At 45.3% G+C, this 22,101-nt stretch overlaps 4 protein-coding genes across 7 annotated transcripts; 2 read left to right on the forward strand and 2 right to left on the reverse strand.

The window, feature by feature from the left end:
• Positions 1-310: 310 nt before the first annotated feature.
• LOC131673717 (uncharacterized) lies at positions 311-5,540 on the forward strand. Its single transcript, XM_058951947.1, has one exon. It carries the CDS (start codon positions 1,913-1,915, stop codon positions 3,404-3,406), a length of 1,494 nt encoding a protein of 497 aa, XP_058807930.1. The 5' UTR covers positions 311-1,912; the 3' UTR covers positions 3,407-5,540.
• Positions 5,541-7,979: 2,439 nt separating this feature from the next.
• LOC131673734 (autophagy-related protein 2 homolog B) lies at positions 7,980-18,934 on the reverse strand. Of its 3 annotated transcripts, XM_058951970.1 has the most exons (19): positions 18,641-18,934; positions 18,306-18,402; positions 17,516-17,744; positions 16,936-17,248; positions 16,534-16,856; positions 16,259-16,444; positions 15,959-16,186; positions 15,411-15,898; positions 15,039-15,344; positions 14,786-14,930; positions 14,607-14,707; positions 13,988-14,518; positions 13,609-13,923; positions 12,153-12,768; positions 11,896-12,083; positions 10,626-11,723; positions 9,309-10,390; positions 8,932-9,236; positions 7,980-8,850 (listed from the first exon to the last, which is right to left on the reverse strand). In XM_058951970.1, exons 3-19 carry the CDS (start codon positions 17,687-17,689, stop codon positions 8,611-8,613), a joined length of 6,639 nt encoding a protein of 2,212 aa, XP_058807953.1. In that variant the 5' UTR covers positions 17,690-17,744; positions 18,306-18,402; positions 18,641-18,934; the 3' UTR covers positions 7,980-8,610. The 3 variants fall into 3 exon arrangements, with proteins under 3 accessions (XP_058807953.1, XP_058807954.1, XP_058807955.1); XM_058951971.1 differs by lacking the exon at positions 18,306-18,402; XM_058951972.1 differs by lacking the exons at positions 16,534-16,856; positions 16,936-17,248; positions 17,516-17,744; positions 18,306-18,402; positions 18,641-18,934 and having other exon boundaries at positions 15,959-16,182; positions 16,259-16,362.
• A 136-nt stretch (positions 18,935-19,070) lies between these two features.
• On the forward strand, positions 19,071-20,382 carry LOC131673737 (transmembrane protein 179). Of its 2 annotated transcripts, none has more exons than XM_058951978.1 (3): positions 19,071-19,413; positions 19,482-19,669; positions 19,801-20,382. In XM_058951978.1, exons 2-3 carry the CDS (start codon positions 19,560-19,562, stop codon positions 20,363-20,365), a joined length of 675 nt encoding a protein of 224 aa, XP_058807961.1. In that variant the 5' UTR covers positions 19,071-19,413; positions 19,482-19,559; the 3' UTR covers positions 20,366-20,382. The 2 variants fall into 2 exon arrangements, with proteins under 2 accessions (XP_058807961.1, XP_058807960.1); XM_058951977.1 differs by having other exon boundaries at positions 19,071-19,372.
• Positions 20,383-20,668: 286 nt separating this feature from the next.
• Positions 20,669-21,902, reverse strand: LOC131673738 (uncharacterized). Its single transcript, XM_058951980.1, has 2 exons — positions 21,192-21,902; positions 20,669-21,132 (listed from the first exon to the last, which is right to left on the reverse strand). The coding sequence occupies exons 1-2, from the start codon at positions 21,330-21,332 to the stop codon at positions 20,671-20,673; spliced, it is 603 nt and encodes a 200-aa protein (XP_058807963.1). The 5' UTR covers positions 21,333-21,902; the 3' UTR covers positions 20,669-20,670.
• Positions 21,903-22,101: the final 199 nt, after the last annotated feature.

A 22,101-nucleotide genomic window follows, 5' to 3' on the forward strand; every position in this document is an offset into this window, starting at 1 on the left:
AGACTAAGAAGAGACCACCGCCGCCGTTATTCGTCGCTGCTGCCGCGCGCGAACAAGGGATACACACGCACATGCAGCGACGCGAGCGAACGAGCGCGCGCGCGAGAGAGAGAGAGAGAGAGAGAGAGAGAGAGAGAGAGAGAGAGAGCGCGACGGCGCGGCGCGGGTAGGCGTAAAGGCGGGCGGGCGGGAACGAGGCACCGCCGGCGTCCAGCTAGCAGCAGCGCGCGCGCGAGAGCCGCGAACACCGCGAGCCAGCCTCGGCAGCCCGCGAGTCGCGTATAGCAGTCGCGCCAGTTGAGCGTCGCGACTCGTCGCGAGAGCATCTCGTGCGCAAAAGTGACCCCGCGTTCATTTTTTTTCCGCGCTCCCTGCCTGTCGCGCGGACGCGTGCGTCTCGCTTTTCGACTGTACATTGTGGTCAAGCGAGGGGACTCGCGCTCTCTCTCCGTCCGGAAAACTCGGCCTTCCCCCACCTGCCGTCTCCCGCCCCTACTCGAAAGCAAAGGGCGCGTTTCGTCCGCAAGAGGGGCTTTTCTCGGTCGGAGATTCCTTCCCCGCTCGCGGACAGCGCGTCGCGAGATCAAGCCGATAAGTAATATACATTTTTTTTTCTCTCTCTCGTTTGCTCGCTCGCTCGCTCGCTCGTGGCGCCGATAAACGCCCGAGCGACGAGTTTGCAACACACGACAGCGTGCCAAATTTACACTGTCGAGGAGAGGGAGAGAGAGAGAGAGGCACGATCGTCGCGCGTAATTTCCCCGGCTGTCGCGCTTTTACTTTTCGCACTCGCGGCGAGGAAAAAGAGTGGAATCGATTTCCGAATCGCCGCGAGAGACGCGGCTCGGGGGCAATTGCGGAAAGCCGGTGCAGCGGTAGTGCCAGTAGTACGAGTCAACATACACACACGCGCTACCTGCTACTCGGAGAGAGAGAGAGAGAGAGAGAGAGAGAGAGAGAGAGAGAGCGAGAGAGAGAGAGAGAGAGAGAGAGAGAGAGAGAGAGAGAGAGAGAGAGAGCGAGCGAGAGAGGTGCATCTCAGGGTTAGAAGAGTGCAGCTCAAGTCAAGAGCAAGCGTGAGACGGCCACACGGCAAAAGCACATTGCGCATACGCGGCAGTCGTAGAGAGATAGTGCAACGGTGCTGCAAGTGGGGGTCGAGTTGTGTTTCATTCATAAAAAAGTTCTTTATTACCGTGGGCGCTCGCGCTCGCTCGCTCGCGAGAGAGAGACAGAGAGAGAGAGAGAGAGAGAGCGAGCGGCAGTTGGCACTTCCCCCCGCGCGAGCGCGCATGTGCCTGGCTGCAGCCTTTGGACCAAGTGAAATCGAGAGGGAGAAAGAGGGAGAAAGAGAGAGAGATAGCGAGAAAGAGAGTGAGTGAGAGAGAGAGAGAGAGAGGCAAGCATCTGCGGGGCAGCAGTGTGCAGAGCGTGGAGCGGTAAAAGCGTGCCGCCGAGGCAGTGTCGTCGTTTTGCGATCACACGCTGTGCAGCAGCGGCGGCGGCGGCAACCCTCCCCACTCCTGCGACCACTCCGGTCTCTCTCTCTCTGAGTCGCACCGCGGCTATAAGTCAAAAACGGCCTGGGCCCTTGACCAGTGAAGCGCCAGACAGCGAAGAGTTCAGAGCTGCTTAGTACCTACAGTGTGAGCTACTACAGTGTCCCGTGCGACTTCGCTATTGACAGTTTGAGTTGAACGAACAGTTCGGTGTGTGAACATTCGCCATCGAGCATCAGTGTGTTCGGGTGCCTACCGCGCGTCCTCGACAAGACCCAAACGCCGAGATCGGCAAGTCCAGTCAGGCGATCGGCGAGCCCGCAGTGCCGGTCCAACGCCCTCGGCAGCGAACCACGACGGCTAACCTGGAGCAACGCTTCCGAGCTCAGGTGCAACAACAGATCCTCATCGGCATGCGCGGCGAAGCAGCAGCCGTGGCCGCCGCCGCGGTCGCGGCCGACGACAAGAAGCGCTCCGTTCGCTCCATCTCCGCCAACGACAAGCTGGAAGCCATCCAGCGGGTGCGAGAGGGCGAGAGCAAGGCCTCCGTGGCGCGAGACATCGGCGTGCCCGAGAGCACGCTCCGCGGCTGGTGCAAGTCCGAGCACAAGATCCGCAACATGGCGCGCAACGCGTCCACGACCCCCGACAGCGACGCGGCGCCCTCGCCCGCCTCCTCCGGCGGCCGCCCCGCCAGCTCCTCCGGACGCCGTCCCCGCTCGGCGCGCTCTGCCCACAGCAGCGAGGACGAGTATCCGACCAGCGCACCCAAGCGCCGGCGCCGCAACGAGGCCCAGCCGCTGAACCTCGCGGCCGGCCAGCCCAGCGCCTCCGACGTGACCGGCGCCTTCAACGCCAGCTACATCAACCTGCTGAATAGCCTGATCAGCAGCAGCAACTCCAGCCAGGCGGCCATGCTCTGCCAGCAGATCGGCGCCCTGCCCTCCACCTCGTCCATGTCGCAACAGCCTCAGCAGTCGCACCACCACCAGCAGCCGCAAGCCCAGCAGCACCAGCAACTGCAGCAGCAGCAGCAACACCACCACCAGCAACTCCTGCAGCAGCAGCAGCAGCAGCAAGTGTCGTCGTACGTGGAGAGCGTCTCCCAGTTGAACGGCAGGAGCCTCAAGCGTCCATCCACTTCGTCGGCGATCGCGCCCACCTCCGTGTCCAAGTCGGCAGCCTCCAGGAGGTCGCTGCCGGCGGCCGCCGAGGCACCCCACGCCTCGGTGCCGCTGTCGCCGAGGCGCTGCGAGGCCGCAGCCGTGCACCAGCAGCAGCCACAGCAGCCCCGGCTCTACCATTACAACCAGATGCCCGTCGGCGCCAACGGGTTCTTCGATCCCAACGTGCTCACCCCGGAATCGCTCGCCTGGATTCTCACGCAACTGGAGTTCGCCTGCCAAAACAGAACGCTCAACCTGGCCGAGACGCCCTTCTGGTTCTGGGAGCTGTGCAAGAACTACGGCGCGTTCGCGACGGTCATCGCCTCTAGATTTTTCTTCAATGACACGGCGGGACTGAGGAAGCTCGCCACCGAGCAGCTGGCCCTGCGCCGGCAAAGCATGAAGAAGGCCAAGAACCAGTCGCAGCGACCCTCGCCCAGCCAGGCCAGGGCACTGGTCGAGAGCCTGGTCTGCATGAACAACAACGAACTCGCCCGCACCAGCCTGAACCTGCAGGCCGCGGCCGACGGCGTCCAGCCGGCCGAACAGAGGACCATGAGTTTCGCGGAGGGCATGCACCACGGCCGGATGTTCGCCAAGTGGCTCCAGTCGTACAGCGACCCGGCCATCTGCGCCTCGAGCATCGTCCAAATCAACGTCATGATGAACAACCTGGAGAGGAAGACGGAACCGGTCCCGAGGAGGGAACGCAAGTGCATCCCGTCGCCGATCTACAAGTAAGCAAAGCGAAACCGCGCGAGACACCGAGTCCCCCGACTGAGCGCGACTTCGGTCCTCGCCTCTTGTATTATACTTTCTACATGTAATAAGTCCCTCGCTTCCGCTCGCGGTAGAATCGCAAGAACAACAATGGTGCTGTGATTACTTTATCGAACGTAAGCGCGCGACAGCTTCTCTCCCGGAGAGCGCACGGACGGCGCACCTCATATATACATACACGCTTTTACAGCCATTTGTAATATATATACATATATACGTGTTGTGCGAGCAACAAGTTGCCTCGCGTTATACTTTTGTAGCAATCATCTTTCTCCCTCTTGCTCGCCGATGTATATTCTCGGGACCCCGCGCGCGCGCGCGCCCGCGCTCCTCTTTTTCTTTCGGTCACTGTGACTTGGATGCGCGCGCGCGGGGGTGGGCGACGACGACGTTGCTCTTCGCGACTTAATCGCCAAAACAGATCGAGAGAGCAACCGAGAGGTGCGTGCGCGCGCGAAAGCGTGAAAAAGGGAGAGAGGCGAACGAAACGGACAGAGGGGGGAGAGAGAGAGCGCGCGGGAGGGGGGGGGGTGCGTGTGTGACGAGAGCGCGGGTGTGCGCCAATTACCGAATGGGGGGGTTGTGAGAGAAAAAGCCCACGGAGGGAGAGCCAGAGCATGCGCGAAATATAGGTCGAACGTCGAGTTTATATATCGTTTCTGCTCTCCTGCACTCCTCCCCTTGGCTTTTTTTTTTCTCGCTCCTTTCTCTCGCTCTCTCTCTCTCTCTCGCTCTCTTTCGCTCTCTCTGTCTTGCTCCCACGTCTTTGTTGATATACATAATTCATATTTGTGAGGCGCGACAAGTCTCTTCCGTATTTTAGCGATTATTTAGTTAGGGATTATTAGTTTTACTTTAGTGGCGTTGTACATATTCGTATATAAAGATATATATATATATATGTGTGTGTATATATATATATGTATGTATATGTATATGTATATATATGTATATAAAGACAAAAAACTTTAAATATCAACCAAATCTCGACTTGTATTCGTGTGATTGTAATTTATGATGATTACCGAGTCGTAGAACAAAAAAAAATGTAGATTTAAGTGTTGTTGCTATAGATTTGAATAAAGAAAAATAATAAGTATAGAAAATGAGATTTAATATTATTCGAGTCTAAAAAGTATATAAAGGTGCATCAACTCCTTTTTTAGTGAAATTCATAAATCAGTTTTATTAATTACTATTTTTTTAATTTTGCAACGCATTTTCTTTGTTTTGAAAAAAATATCTATAAGCACATTGAGTCGCTATTTAGTAAATAGATGAAAAAATGACTGACACATAGGTATATATATATACATATATATTAATAAGCGAGACATTCTTTTCCTGCGATGTAAAAAAACCTGTTGTTTTTTAAATTCGTCTTTTCCTCGTTTCTCGCTCGCTATGAAATAATTTTATCTCGGAATTAGTGGAATAACGAACAATGTGTCGGGACATTGTGAGACTCGCGGATTCTGAAATTAGAAAGCCACGTGTGGGCTACTGCTAAATCTCATAATGAGCAATCAACTGCATAGCCAATACTAGTCCCTCCCCAAAAGGCGAACCGCGCGGACGATCGATCATCGCTGGCAACCGCGACTTCCATTCGCTCGCGAAAACTGGCACTTCAGCGATGACATCTTGTGATATCGCTGCCTCGCGCGCGCGTACAATTAAGTGAGGAAGCGGGAGGGAGCAATGAACGAAAATAAAATGACGTGCAAAAACGTGGATTTGAAACTCGCGCGCGCGCTCGATCTCATTGTTTAGGACGGCCGGGAGACACCGCGACGCCGGAAGCAAAGAGCGGCGAGAGCCGAAGAGAAACGAAAACCGCGGCGACCTCTCGACGGGAGCGGCGTGCGTTCCCCGCTATTCTGGTCGCGCTCTACCTTGCGTCCCGGCCACGTGCATGATATTAATGCGCGAATCGAAAGCGAAGCACGTGCGCGCGCTCGTCGGCGCTGAAAAAGAGCGAGAGATGGAGCCTCCAGTTGTGATGGAGAGCGAGCCGCGTAGCAGACGACGACTACGACGACGGCGACGCGCGCGCCCGCGCTCATGGAATCGTCCGCCTTGCTTACCAGCCGAATTATAGAGCAAATTTATACGAGACCGCGACGACTCGAAAAAAAAAAAACTCGGGGAATGTACCGTGTATGGGTTGAACTTACCAAGAGAAGAGGCGCGGCAAGCGGCTCGTAGGCGAACAAGTCGCTCACGAAAGTTGCGCAGCCTTGCCACGTGCTCAGCTCTGCGTACGGGAGAACCGTTCGCCTTATCGCCGTCGATACAAACTTCTGTGAAATGTTTATAATGAAACGCATTAGAACCGACAAAATGCGACATTCCAACGACAAAAGGCAGCTTGCGTTATTTAGGTATATTTTGTTGATCGAATCCTCAATTTGGACGGGAAGGAAAGGCGAACGAGCGAACGAGCGACTTGTCAAATATTATTGTCATATGAATATTGTGAATGATCGAGCAACTCCGGTGTAAGGTTGACTCGGAAACCAAAGTGTTTTTTTCCGTTTTCTTCTTTTTTTGTTTTCTTTTTATGTATGACTTTAGTTGCCTTTCGAAAGTTGGCATTAGTTTTCCTTTTCCGTCAAATTAGCGAATACTTACTCACTAGGATTTTACCTACATATTAGTTTTTTCTTACATAAGACTGTTTGATTGTAAGTCTCGAAAACCGACAAGCGAATAGAAGCGTAATTCGTAATTGTCAATTTTTAGATATATATCGAGCTTTTTTGTTTTTCATTTATTTTGTATTTAGTTTCGCCAACAGAGATAACCAAGGCGAAAGCGTGGTGTGCGTTAATGAATATGCGGCGCTTATGTGTACGTATTGTGCGTGCGTGTGTGTGTTTGTGTGCGTGCGTGCCAAGAGGTAGGAAACCAAAGGCTCCGACAAGTAGATGAATAATTGTAAGAACGCGACTAATCGTCATCGTACTCTTTAATACTCTTTGCTATGAAAATTTCATGCGACTTACAGAAATTCACTCTTGTTTCGTTTAATAAGAGCGAACAACTTTGGAAAAATTGATACAATGACGAGCGCGTCATTCGATCTAAATAGTTTAAATAATAAAAAAAAATCACAGAAGTCAAGTGGAAGTGCAAACCCATTTTTTTAAGTGCATTCCTATTATTGTTACCTGCGCACGAGGTCCCACAGCTCGATTTTTCAATGGCGATTGTGTCCATAGCGACTATTATGTTCCGATTATTTTATATGATACAAATAAATATATAAATGAATATATTAACTATACAAAACTGCCTTTGTACGTTGTGAGAATCGAAAGTATTTAAAAGAATATACTGAAAATATAAAGATATTACTGACTTTATTATTTGCTATCACAATTCCTATTTACCTTATCCTCGAACCTAAATTTAATTTTAGCTCATGAAATTACATTATTATTCCTCTTTAAGATCAATTGTAATGAAAATTCAATAATTTTTTAAACTATTGTCAATTTTAATGCTTATCTGCTTATAATAAATTAAATAATAATTAATTAATTAGATAATAGAATGAATCAACTTTGAAACAAAAAATTAGTATTGAGTAAACTTTCTATGTACATGTGATGATAAGCAGCCAAAAAAAAGAATCTAAACAAGGCTAAAAGCTTGCAGTGCAAACTGGAGAAGTTTACCTGGACAGCGCATTCATTGGAACAGGTGAGTAGAAGAGGCTTGCGCCAAGGATAAGCCGCTCGATACTGCCTACGAAAGTTCTCGGCGTACCACAGAAAAGCTTTCTCGAGGTCACTCATAGATCGGTAACTCGGTGCCAGCGATCGACCGAAATATTTGCGATCCTCTTCCGCGCTATTGTCATCTGCTTCCCATACACTCGACGAAGACCAATCAGCCCAGCTAAGCTTTACGAGTCCAAGCTCGCGGCCAATAACCTCCAACTTTTTTCTCGTGGCTTCCAAGTCCGATTTCGCATCCAATTTCCAATCTGTCTTGTCTTCGCCTTCTGCACCACGTTCCCCCTTCTCACCTCCGTCATACTTATCTTCGACTTGATATTCCATACTACTTGCGCATCTCACCTTACGGCTCTCTTTGATTTTTCAATCATCGCATTCATCACTTGGATCCCGACTGCGTTTACTTTCAGTGCCTTCGCTTTCTTCGATTTTGGAACTTTCAAATAATGCCAAACATTACCATGGAAATAGCCGGGAATCGGATATGAACTGTCAGTATTTAGATGATGCTGCCATCTCTAAATATTTACACGTATTGTCGTTCAATGAGCTTTTACCATGTGAGATTTTATTATATATATAAATTCAACCGATTTACCGACTGCTGGTACGATAGTTACCCTCGTCATTTCCTACGTTAATTTTAAATTTTCCGTGTATGAATGCACTAAATAACTCTAACGTAAAAAGTTATAGCGAGAAGTCAGTTTGATGTGTTGAAGGTAAACAAATCGAAATGAAAGGGAAAGGAAAAGTAAGCATTATTGTTATTACAACATACAGTGAAAATGATTTTATTAATTGTTTGCACTTTTTTTGTATAAAACTTACAAAGGCGGAGAGTCGTCTTGCGCGCAAATCGACAAATGTATGTACATTTGAACGTAGATTCTATTCGCTAATATCTTTTTAAATTTTGTCACATTGTACTCGCAAAGTCTAATAATAAGAAGACGTAAATATTTGATAACGTTTGAAAAGTAATGTAATCCAGTAATAATTCTCATATCATAACATAAATCTTAAATACACATGAATAAACATTAGGATATTCATAAGCTAACAAAATAATGTTTTCTCTGATTGTTGATCCGTTGTTATCAAATTCTATAAGAGCATTAGTCTAAACAAATACATTTCAGCTAGTAAAGTACTTAAGGATAAAAAAATGTCATAGTAAAAAAATTGTTTATCTAATTGTTGTTCAAAAAACCACCGACAAGTAAGTTGTAATGAACAGAACAAGCCTTATTTATAAACCATCCGGCAAGGATTGCAACAACATGCTATCAGTCAAAACGTTAAATCGAAAACAAAATAAAAATAAAAAATAAGGTGCGTGTTGCTGAAGCGAGGTAATTTGCGCATTTTCTGCAATCTAATCTCACCGACAAAGTGGGTGAGAAGAGCAAAGTGCATTCAACTTTCATTGTCAGAGTCGGATCTCCATTTTTGAACGGCTTCACGCCGCGCGTCTGGCACGAGTTGAGATCGCATACCACCTAAGACGTTGTTAGTGGCTTCGGTGGCGAGTATGATCGGCTTGACGACCGTCGGTGGGATTTGACGCAGAACCCCTCCTACGGCACCCGATACTCCTTTCTGCTCGTGTTCCTCGCTTGCCACTCTAATCAATTGTGAGGCTGTTTCGCCAAGGCCCTGTAAAATAGCCGATAAAAAGAATTTAGCTTATGTTGGCTGGTCGAAGAGGGCAATCGAAAAGTAGCAAGCGAAATTTACCTCTTTAACGAGAACGTACGCATTAGTTACACCCTCGCGAATGTCAAGCGGTTGAGTGTATCGCTTTCTACGGCCTCTGTGACCTCTGCCTGAGAGAGTCCTTACGCTCGGTCCTGGACTCACCATATCGTAGGCAGTCTCGGCGGTGCTCTGTATCGCGTTCACAAGTCGCGATGTGAGTTCAAGAGCCGCCATTGCCGTAGAGGTGGTGAAGCTGTTGGCGCCGCGCTGTAGTCCTCTGACGATTCGACCGTCCTTTTGATACTGCTCGATAGGTAGCCAAAATAGGTCTCGCACTCCCTGAACTACAAAGATAAATAGTCTAATTTAGTAAGATCAAGTCCGATTTCCAAAACAGCGTGAAAAAAAGCACTTACAAAGTTGCACGAGCGAGTACATAGGCCCAACTCCACCCAGTAGACTAGGTAGTTGATTCTTTTTAATATCTTGTATCCACTCCGTAAGTAGGAACGAAACCAGCTTTTCATAGCCAAGTAGCCCTTGTCTGTGAACAAGACGCTTCAATCTGAGTTCAGAACAATTTAATTGCGCTAGACCCATGAGCAGCCCAGCTAGCGGTCCATGAGTCAAATCAACTCGTTTTCCATGGTAATCCAATCTGACAAATACGTCGGGCGAAAAAATTACACTCCTGAAGTAAACCGGCTGACCGTTACTCTGAATCTCGCGAACGACTTTGGCGCTAGACTTGTTTTCTTTAATCGTAAGCTCATCCTCCAGTAGTATCATCAGATTGCGATCGTTTGCGGCTGGTTCGTCTCGCTGACTGCCGGCGTAGTTTCGGTAACCGCCGTAAGCACCATCGGGTTCGTTATTTTCGTAATTGACGCTCATGACAGGCAGTTGATGAATCGGAATGCCTTGTCTCGAGTTCGCTGATTTCACGTCGCCAACCGAGCTCTGAGCTACGCTCGTGGCACTGCCACCTGTATCGCATGCCTGCGATTTTTCACGATTTCGCGAAGGCGACGCTCGTTGCTGCTGCTGGGAAGCTGAGCTCGCTGAAGCGGGCTGCTGTAGCTCGCTGAAAAAATCCACGAGGAAGAGCAGACTGTCTTGGTCGATGTTGAGTCTGACGGGCAGCAGGCTAATTTTCAGGCAGCACTCTTCAGCGGGTAATCGCGGATCGGGTCGCGTGTGGATAGCTTTCACAAACAACATGTTGGCAAATGATTGCTTTGGCCTAGCCTCGCTGCTGTACTGATAGAGGAACATGTTTATCTGCGAGCTAGCCAATCGGTCCCTTACTTCAATCTCGTTCACCTCCAAGCCTTGCCAGCTGGCCTGGGTCGTGTGTTCCGGATAGATCTCGTGCAAAAAGCGCACCTTGTTCAACTGCAGCTCCATCAATACGTCGAGTCGGCGGCCTGGACCTCCAAGTTCCTGCCAACTGCGCTTTGACGATGGGTCCGGCAAAGTCTTGTATGTTGCCTCTTGGCTGTTCAACCAATGAAACATGGATTAATCAATGATACTATCGTTTACTGATTTAACAAAACAGCTCATAGGCTCGATTGAAAGCTAGTCGCGTGAAAATATTTCAAAAATAAATTCAGAAAGTTTATGATAAAACTTTCAATAATTCGAAAGTCCGAAAAGTGCAATTCGTAGCGAATACTGGAATAATTGATCCTAACGAAATTCCGAATTGACTACCAATATCCTCTACTTACCGTTTATCTGGGTCGTTCTCGAAATAGACTACGTGTCGAACCTTGGTGCACGAAGGCCATTGATACTGACTCTCAGCGAAGTCCTTGCCGCCATACATGTGCCAGACGAGCGTAGCTTCGCGAAGCCGATACCGCATTACCGCATTAGGAAAGTTTTTGGGTGGTTTCAGCAAGTCCCTCTTGCTGGCTGGTACGGCAAAGTGATTGTCGATGATCTTAACGGATTCATGACTGAGCCAGCGAACTTCCGGCACGCCGTGCGCCGGTATTATGCCGACCCCAGCTTCTTCGCCGAGTATGCAAAAGTCGTCGTCCGTGTCGTCGGAGACCGACGCCGCAACCGCACCCGCCTCGTCTTCTTGATGATGGCGAAGGTGTTCTTTTTCCTGCGACGCACCAGCGCCCGTCGAACTTTCAGCCTTGCCGCCTCTGTCCGTTTTAGACTGTTCGTCCGGGAAGAAGAACACCTCCACCTGCTGCTCCTGCTTGCCCTTCTGAGAGCTTTTCTTGTGCGATTCGGAGTGAGCACTGCATAGCCCATGGGCAGACTCCTCCATGGCTTCCTCCATTAGACTGTTGACGCGCTCCACTTGGCTTTTGCTCAGCAAACTGATGCTCTCGTCGGGAAGGAGAGTCTCATCGGACTGCTGTTGGTGATGATGGAGGAGATGGTGCTTGTGGTCGGAATCCGCGAAATCATCTACCTCTGGAGAGAGCGCGTGCTCTCGATATTTGGGATCGAGATCGCCATCGGCCGCGAAGTAGGTGAGCAACTGCATGAGTGCTCTGCCCGAATCCGAACAGGTGCGTATATGGAGGATGTTACTGCTAGCACGCAAGTCAACGCGTGGAGCACCACCACATTGTCTGTCGTTTAGCCGTAACGATAACTCGAACAGACCCATATCCATAACGCATACGTAGTCTTTCCTGAGATCTACCTGCAGTTGGGACTGCGGTTGCACCTTGCTGCTGATGAACAGAGCCAAATCTTCGGCGATGAAGCGCAGTGTGGATGTGTTCGTTTGCGCGGCTATGTTACTCGACACGCTGAAGTTTCCCAAAGTCACGAACGAGCTCAGTGGCAAGTGAAGAGGCCTGCCAGATAAACGCGAACCATTTAATTAAATAGCGTAAACAACGCTCTCAACGACTTTTTCAGAAATTGCATTGTTTTGAAAAGTGACTCGCGAAACGTTAGTAGTTTTTCGGCAAAATCGGAAATACGATTATGACATTTTTTTGTGAACAGTTAAAAATGAGAGCGTACCTGTAATCGATGGCGCAGTCCCAAAGATGAGCGTGAAGCTCAGTGAGTATACTTGGTGGAGTGTATCCAGCGACGGGATGGTCGATGACGTCCAGACAATCGCTCAACTGACTGAACCAAGAGGTTTGACTGTTGGTCACCCGATGGTTAAGACTCGCTTGACTCAGACTCACTGCCACTTTGTAGGTCTATATAAAAAATCGATTAACATCGGTTCGACAAAAAATTCAAAACGCAAAACGAAACATCGATCGAACCTTGACTCGATGAGTGTCGTGAGACGTTTGTATGCTAAGCGCTATCGCGAGCATATCCTTCGGCTCGTCATGCACGATTCTAGCCGAAGGTTCAGTTCGGTAGATCGTGCGCACGCAATGTTTCGGTATGGAGCTGTTGACGGAGCGCAAGGGAGGTGGCTGCGTGGAGACAGCGGTCTTAGAGCTGCAGTGGTGTAGCACAACCTCCTTGGCCATGGCGCAAACGTAACCGAGATTCTCGTCGCTCTTGTACTCCGAGACGGAAAACACGAGGGCGTCGTCGACTCGTAGCATGATCTTGCCTTGTTGGCCCGGTATGACTTTGCGCTCCGAATCTCTCACTGGGCTGTACATCGTCAGCAAACCTTGTCCTATGCTCAAGCTTACGGCTAATTTGCTCTGGCCGTGCTGCTGCTGATGTTGCTGTTGCTGTAGCCGTTGGACCCTCTTGCCACGGACTCTCTGTTTACTACGTTTACTACTGGGGTTCGCGCTGGCCGAGTAGAATAGACTGTCAGCCGGACCACGTCGCTGCATGTCTGCGTCTGTGTCTAAGTAGTCGTCGTCTGTGTCAGAGTTCGATTCGTAATGGACGCCGCTCCTGCACATGCTAAACCTGTAGGATTTACAGGGAAAACACACTTAATATTGCATTTTTAAAATGAGCTTCATCTACCATGGTTGACCAACACATCACAATATGTAAGAAGCGCGACCACCGGGAACAAACAATTCATTTATCAAAACAGAAAACAAAAAAAGATTACTTTAATCTTTTTTCTTTTTTTATTAAAAGCGTTATGAAATTGCGTTTATTGAATGAAAAACTTATTGATAACATTGTTCTATAGACATCAGAAAAGGTCTGTATCTAATCTTATATAAAAAAAGTGCGAAAAATTTTATAATTGATTTGTTTTTTTAGATATACCCTCACATGATGAGTGCGATACGTAAACTAAGACTTAATTATTTATAAACCTTTTGTGAAGCATTTGTTTAAGCTTAAGTTAAACACACGTATTCCTTAATATCTATAAATCAATATTGATTATTAATTTTTTAATAAACGATTCTTCATAACACACTCATGACTGAAAATTGACCAAAAAAAAAAGATTATTAAAAAATATTGTTTACGAATAATTTTATTCAACAGTTCTGAAAAATGAACCAAATTAGGTGAAAGTAAATTGCCAGGTTACTGTATATTCAATATTATTTTTTTATAAAGTTTCGTACATAAACGATTGATATACGGCGAGTTTAGTATTAATTTATTTTACTGACGGTCAGCAAACAACTTAGTCGCCACGGGTTCTGATTCAGTGCGTCGAAATACATATAAATAGAGGGATCTTACCAAAAGTATAAGTTACCTTCTTTTCTTTATGCTGCTGTTTCAAATGTTATTTTATAAATGCAAGTCAAAAAAGTATTTATGACAAATACTTACTTTGGATAGATAAACGGTTCCTGCAGTAGTAAACTACAACTGAGACCATTCGATTCTACGCCTCTGCTCATAGTAGCAATGCGTCGACACGAGGCTGCAGCTGCAGGATAGCTAGGTTTCGGAGCAGATGGCTGCCACAGTAGTAAATCGGTGTTGAATCGGTTGTAGATAAGCTCATAGAGGTGTTTCGAGGGTATCTGCAGTGAGACACAAGGTAGTCCAAGTTCCAGCTGTACCCTTGCGCTTTGTGTAGCCTCCTCGATAAACTCTGTCATCTCTTGTCTATTACCCGGAAGCACGAATTCTCCACTCTCCCTGAAACATTATGGTGTGAGTATAATTCGAATAGATAGAAGCTACTGTTGGTCAAAATACGTACTTGTCTTCGGTATTTGTCGGATGAGGCTGAGGCGGTGGCATCCTTGATTCGCCAGCGTGTTTTGGATGTGGTGTATCAGACTCGTGAATGACGCGTTTCGAGCTAAACGGCGACGGTTGGTGTCTGATTGGTTGTTCGAACGAGTGTTCCTCGTTGGCAGCAGTAGTGGCGGCAGCTGCCGTTGTTTCTAGCTCGATTTCACCTTCGCTACTGTCTTCAAGAGGACCCTGTCCAAGTTGAAGTGGGTAGATTGTGAGCACAATCCGCGGCCAACCGAAACCCTCAGCGTTGCCTTCGTCCGCGTTTGCTTTTCCGATTTCTAAGGCCACATCCGAGTCGACCTCGGTGTAGGTAAGCAGCACCTGTCGGGATTGCAACTCATGTCGTGACAAATGCCTTGCCTGTGAGTCCACATGGATGTGTAGCTTCGCGTCCAATAGTTCAAGACTCGCGTAGTCTTTACGAACTGAACGCCTCCACCAGGCGGTACGACCTATTTCGTGAGCTGGCCTTAAATCTGGGATGGGGAATCTACCGGTAAAATATAAAAATTAATAAAAATTAACTGGAGGAAATATTGACGGCTATGTCAAATCTCATTATCAGATTATTGACTTACCTTAGATTGATTAGGCACTTTGAGACTGACACTTTAATCTCTGTACGTGTTTCTGATAGTGACGGACTTTCGACGGCTTGATAAAATACGCTCTGTTGACTCTGCAAAGCAAATTATGCGTTTCAGTTTCATATCGATAAGACCTGCTGTTGAATTTCTGTACTATCAGCCAAACTGACCAAGCTATTACGCGGACCTACTCCTAATGACGATGAAACAGGAATGCTCAAAACCGATACGCACACAGGCTGCCGATTTAGTAAACTCGAAATTCTGTCGATTATGCTAATATCCAACTCGCCTTGACATGGACCAAGCGTTATTCTGCAAGTGAAAATAAATGATTAGTCAAAATATGCTCGATATCCGGCAGTGCTTTGTAAATTCCCTCTTGCATTCTCTTTTCTTTTTTCTCACGATTTTTCGACTCACTCGAATTCCGTAAAAGGATGGCAATATTTGGTCGTTTGACCATGTCTCATCGCTTTCTCCGTGTGGCTGAATTTCATTTGGAAGTCGCTTCCCTTTGAAGAACCATTGGTCGCTCGTATACTTTCGCTAGTGAAACTAAGCAGATTGATTATAGTTGCATCGTGTGCAGTCGTATCTGGACCAGTTGGCGAATCAAATAGGCACTCTACTATTTCCAAAGTGGGCAGCGATAACTGACCAGACATAGCGGAACGTTGACCCGTTGTTTTTTCGTTCGCCTCAATTGCTAATGGAGTTGCCAAAAGTCTGTAAAGTGAAAAGGATAGTCAAAATAGTAGGATTGGAATTTAAAGCATTAAAGAGCAAGCGCACCTCAAGTGACTAAGCTGACAAGACTTAATCACAATCTCAGAGGCCATTTCAAAGTTCTTGTTACTGAAACCATTGGCAGCGATAATTCCTAGATTTTTGAAAAAATCTTCGACCATAGTCCTCATTGCTGTGACACTGACTTTAGTCAATCCATAGCCTTCAATACCGCTCGTCAAGATATCCTCGTGTAATAAGACTATTACCAGCGAGGAAATCTCTAAATGAAACTGCGAGGTCTCATCACTTAATTGGTCGTCGGTGCTAGCGGATCGGTGTCTGTGCGATTTATGTAGTTTTGTGGCTGAACTCGCTATTGAACTTTTAAAATTGATGCTACATGCTGAAAAACTGTCTTCCATGCTCGTGTTATTGCTGTTGACCGAGTTGTTCATCGACGAGACTCCAGACGTGCACATTGGATAAAACTGTTCATCGTTATCCGAATTATCTAGCGAAGCCGTCGACCAGCCTTGCGTATTCCTCAAATCCTATTAAATATAAAAACTCATTGAAATACATAAGTCACGCAAATCGCTCGAAAAACTAACCATTGTTTTAAAGTCTTGTGCAGGATTTATTTGGTTCAAAAGTTCTCGCTCGACTTTATTAAAGTCGCTCTTGAGCATTGGCTTATCACTGCAATGATGTCTGGGTACGACGTTACTTACGTCCTCCATGTCTGGAGACGCAAGACCCTCCATCAATTCCATCAGCGCGTGCACTTGTCTTGGACTTAAAAATACTGTTAGTGGGCCCATATTTATGTATAATTCTATCTGAAATTTACGTTGCTTTCGTTAAGGTTCATTTGTCAATAAATCAGTAACCGTTATGCAAGTATAACATACCTTAGGACCTGGGACACTATCGCCGTGTTTCAATTTCAAACGAATTTCTTGACGTCCTGACAGTTTGGCGAACATTATGAGATTGTTTAATTCATTCAAGTTATTTAATGTGGCATGTTTTTCAGGCGGTGTTGGCATACATTGTGATGGAGATATTTGGGCTGATGAAAATTGTCCATCAGAGTTCTTGATAACAAAAAGATACATAAGGTTTAGTGGAAAATACATTAGAGACGACTCTACATTATAATATTTATTTAAAAATATTGCAATACCTTGGAATCTGGTGTAGATGATCTACTATTCAAAATTAAACTTTTTGAAAAAGTTCTGGCTTTTGATGGAAATTCATCTATGTGAAATGTCACACCTTCCAAATAAAATCTTTTACAGCTAAATGCTGATACTATGTATCCTTTGGTTGCTTGATTAGGGTTATCAGGGTCTACAGGTGAACTTGATGGATCCAAACCAGCTTCATCACAGTACTCCAAGTTTTCTATACGAATTTCCATGGCAACTCCAATAGCTGAATCGACTGGCACATGTTCTAAACGTATCACAGTTTGAAGGAATCGTATTTTCACCCTACATAATACTAAAATATAAAAATTAAAATAAAAACAAAGTTATATTTTATGAATTATTAAGTTGATTGTGTAAAGTATTCTAATTACTTGAATCTATTGTCTGAGCAAATCTTTCAATTCCTTCGAGAGGTTGAGAATTGCCTGAATTATTGGCATCTTGCTGCAAGCATTCTTGAGCTAACTGCATACTAGATGTCATAGAACTCCACATAGATTCAAACATGGATGTTCCAGTTTCAGCCATCTGTCTAGGCTGAACTGTCAATTTCAAACCAGTCACCTCAACGTAGCTGGGCTCACTGAGCAGAACCGACCAAGGAATGCTGACAGACATCTCTTCAACGAATCCATCAACAAACTCTAATGGCAATTGCTGTTGCTCGCCCATTTCATTTAGGGCCTGAAGAAAAACAAAAGAAAACAAATTGTCACTCAGAGGATAGAGTTGTTGTCTAGGCATGCATAAATTGCAGCAAAAAAATTTTTCAATTCAAAACGAAGAAGACAAGCATTGACAAAAGAATAAAATTGAATAAATTAAGACGGGTTGAGACCGAGGGGTCGGTTGGATTGGGTGGGGAGAGGTCACAGAACGCGAAGTGAATATTTTACGATAGCGCGCAAGACAAAGGCAACAAAGAAGAGTTGGTGTTCTTGCTTCTCTCACCTGTACGTCGAGCCTGACATTGGTGACCCGACCTGTGCCATTGTACAGATCGACGCTTAACTGATCAAGCGTCAACTTTTCCTCGAGAAATTGACCCAAGTAGCGCTGCAGCAGGTATCTGCAGGCACGCTTTTTTATCGTTTCAGACCATGGTAAACAGCCTATCCACGACATTGGTGTTGACTATTGCGGAGCAGCGTTTGCTCACTACAGGGACTTCATTTGAAAACTGAAAAGCAAGTGTCCTAAAATAATCAGACGTGGAAAACTCGAAGGCAGAAAAAATAATGTACAGTCGTCGTTGTCGTTGAACTTTTAGTTGCGGGAGCATTCGCTTAGGTTCGCTCGCTATAGCGAAGCACAAACTACACAGTCGACGCGCAGAAACAGAAAATCAAGGAAAGAGCGAGCGAGATGGAAGTAAGAGGGGGAGAGAGAGCACGAGAAAGACAAACACAAGGATAAATGTATACAAGGAGCGGGGCTGATAAACAGCTGATACACCACATCAGTCCACCACATTGAGTTGTAAAGCCAATGAGCACGTGTCGTTCTCTTTCTCTGTTTTTCTCAATATCTATCGAATTCTCTCTCTCTCTCTCTCTCTCTCTCTCTCTCTCTCTCTCAAACTCTTCCAACTCTTCACCAACGCAAATACAATACCACAATACCATAAGTTTTAGGTATTTTATATTTTGCATCAACCAATCTCTGTCATTTTGTAGTATTTTTTTTCACTGGGTGAAGGTTTGGACGAAGTCAAAATAGACAAAAATCAGCTGACACCTACTTTATCCGTGTCTCTTTCCCCTCTCGTCTCCGATTGGAAGTTGATGGCATCTACAGTAATTTCCTCTACTTTTATTACGACTTTTTCTCTCCTGAAACTTAGCACGATTTTAGTCTACAATAACCTATGGTACAACTGCATCATAATTGCGATAGTCGCTCTCTCTGACTCTTTCTCTATCCCTAACTCTGACTCAGCTGTAGTGCTTTCTGCCTCTGCCCCTTCTCTTCGTTCACTACATATACTAACCATTCATTGAAAATATTCTTTCACGCTTCTATCACATTCAATTGTTCTCTCGTAAAAATCGCAAAGTTGATGATTATTTTGCTTACGTAAAATGTACAACTATGTATATTGACGACGATGCAATATCGTCAATGAGCCTCGCCTTTGTAGTGCGTGCTCTTTGTGTGACTCGAATATATTTCTCACTTTCACTCGTAATGTCTCAAGCTTCTTAATTATTTTCATTTCTTTTCGAAATTTGCCATGTCTTGCCTGACATTAAAGGCTATCACGTGTATTTTATCACGAATAGTTTATGCAGCATCCACTGCCTGCCGAGGTAGTAGGTATCGAACTATCGACTGTCTCATGTCTCATTCCACACAACGAATGGACGAAACGCCAACAAAATACGCATATATTTTGAAGTGATACACATGTTTAGGCGTTACTGCGCATCTCATATATATGGCACTATAACGTTGCTGCGTGCCTAACATATGATCGTGTATAGTATAGTACAAGTATACGATATACCTATAGTGAAATACACAAACGCACACATTCATCTTGCGCTCGATGTCATTGATCATCTGTTGATTATACAGAATCACGGTTCGACTTCTCCGAAAGAAAATTTTTCTGCTCCATTCTCTTTATCTTTATCGTCAAAATATCAAATGATTACTGATTACTGTGAATTTTCGTGAGGAAATAAAATCAGTGCGAATTGACATCAACCACTCAATCATCTCTTCCAACTTTTACATGATTCCAATAACGATTAGACGTTACCAATGTCTTCGTTCCAAACAATATTGCAATTAGTGGCCGAATAAGTACGTTGTTTTTATAATTAACAACATCAATGTTTCTTTAGGTGATTTAAGCTATGCAAAGACAACAATTCGCTAAGGTCTGTTTATAACCTCGAAAAAAATTTTACAGATAACAATAGTGTTAGCAATTATTTTGCCGGAAAATTTTTAAAAAGAGTATCTATGGTCAACATAACATATCGATAACATGGCGATAACGAATCTTTTGCTGCTCAGCCAGATAGCTGGATATGTGGTTGCTCTCATTTTGTCAATATGCATCATTGTACCAATGAGTCTGCATCAAGATGAATTTAGGTAACAATTACGTTGTTTTGCGTCATCGTCAATCTTTTATAAGTTTAATGTTTTTGAAGAAAGGAAAACTTATGATATTAAGTAGAACTTACCCTAGGTACCAATAAAATTTTAATACTATTTGTCTTTAGGGGTCATTGCCTACTTTTTTCAACTGGTACTTGGAGGGAAAGTGACGCACAGTTTGTAGCTAATTGGGCATCGCAGATATATTGTAACTATGCTATATTTGTTGGATTGGTACTCTTTATAACTTCAGCTGTACAAATTTACCGCTTATCCATGCTCATGTACAGAGGAGAAGACAGTTCTTTTTTGTCTGCTTTCATTGACGTTATAACATCTGTCTTCCTAACTAGTATTACACTAGTTGCAGCATTATTTATAACACTAGGATTTATGACTTGGTGCAAATGTATGACGAAAAGGTTTCCCTCCTGCGAATTGGCTGCTGGTAATGACATTGATAAGGAGGACAATATAGACACAACTGGTTTTCACGTGGAATTAGGTGCAGCACAATTTGGAACATGGAGTAGCTTATCAGTTTGGGTAGGATTATCAGTATTTGCTACGTTAAAGTTGTTGCGATACCATCAATTGGAGAACATGAAGGTGTCTATGTACAGAGAAAGACAAAGATTGATAGAGGCAGCTGCTAGAGCTGGCACTAGCCAACCTCCAGAAGTTAATTAAATCTCATGTTGATGTATCGTAAGTTTACTATAAGGATCTAGAATTCAGTTATATCTATTGTTGAATAATGCAATATCCTTTATAAAAAATTCATTATACATATACTTGTGTGCATAGATTTAACATGCGAACATGGATGTACATATACGTAATTGTGTGTGTACGCGTGACTGATGTGTGTTTGTATAAATTCGTATGAAAAAAGAAAAGTTGTAAATCCGAGATGTCGAATAAATAAAGCTAACATTGATTAACGAAGCACAAGTGGTACGCGTTGTTTCTATTAGCGAACAACGAACGAGAATCTAGAGAACGATCTTGCAAACGCCAAGGCTGCTTCGTCGACTGCCCTTGGGACAATTACCGTCCCTACGATGTGGTGCGTCGATAATGACAAACGGCACGAGATCGGCTCCCAAGCACTCAAGTTGATAGGTGGTCTCGTTGACATGGAGCACCTCGTCGGCTTTACAGGGTCCGCCTTTGGCGCGCAGCGGATGGCAGATTCCGCGGTAGGCGACGTAGCCGACTTGTTTGCAGGGATTTGGAACGCAGCTCGGGATCGTCTGGTTGGGCGTCAAGTAGACGTAGTGTTGCGGTAGACAAGGTCCACGCTGGAAAACTTCGTGGCAAGCGTCAATTTTGGGGAAGTAAACGAAGCGCGGTTTGCAATCGCAGACCCAAGCCGATCGCGGACCGTCGTCCGGCCAGAGGAACATGTTCTCAGGACAGCCGTCGTTTACCTTCAGCGGCTTTCGCTGTGTCACCTGTCGAGCAATTCATTGGTCAGTGCGCATCTCGTAACACTAAGCTGTTCTATACTTGCCGGCGCACTGCCGCTCACGTGGCTGTAGGCTTCGTCGTCTCCGGGGAATATTATGTCCTGGCAGCTGCATTGTCTTGTCAACATCGCCAAGCTACCGATAATCACAACTATCTTCAAAAGCTCTTCCACCTTCATCTTCATCTTCTCTCCTCTCGATTATTTTTCTTTCAAATACTTTATCTAGCTGGCCTTTGCGCACTCTTGTAATATCACTTTTTCAACGATTTAGTGTTTTATCACAGTCGAACCACAATCGGAAATGTCGTAATATCGTTAACGAAATTTTGATAAATAAAAATAAATTCTTTCAAATCGTTAAAAAAATAAATTCAAAGAAACGCACCGATAATTCGCTTTAAAAAAATGCGAGTGTTTTTAAATAGTGGCGACGGTGTTTGTGTTTGCGCGACCAGCAGGAAAAATACGTGGAGCCAGCAAACGATAAACGTGAGAAGCAGCGTGCAAAAGAGGAGAGACATGCAGACTTTGCCACCGTGTCCAGAATAAATGACGACTGTAAATTACAGCTTTCCCATATTTCTATGCTGTACTCTCTCGTCATCCCCCCTCCTTTATCGTTCTCTCTCCTTTCCTCATTTATTTCTTTTTCGACTTTGCCGTCATCGCCGCTACAAACATTTTTAATCTGTCATCGCTATAGAGATCTTCTTGAAAACATACACATCTTTCCTAATAATCACGCTCAGTTGTAAGAAGACGAAGCAACATCTGACCTTGAAATACGTTCAAGGCAAACGAGATCTGATCTCGAGGCATGTGTATAATATGCCAAATATTCGAGACACTTTTCGACTTGACTTGTGCCAAATTTTCTTGTTGCTTTATCATTTTTTATGTTACCCGTATTTGTTGTTATCTTTTCTCTTGACCTTAATTGCTTGTTCTGATT

The sequence above is a fragment of the Phymastichus coffea genome, unplaced genomic scaffold, assembly GCF_024137745.1.
Source record: "Phymastichus coffea isolate CEN01 unplaced genomic scaffold, Cenicafe_Pcof_1.1 PCOF00192, whole genome shotgun sequence".
NCBI classification, from domain to species: domain Eukaryota; kingdom Metazoa; phylum Arthropoda; class Insecta; order Hymenoptera; family Eulophidae; genus Phymastichus; species Phymastichus coffea.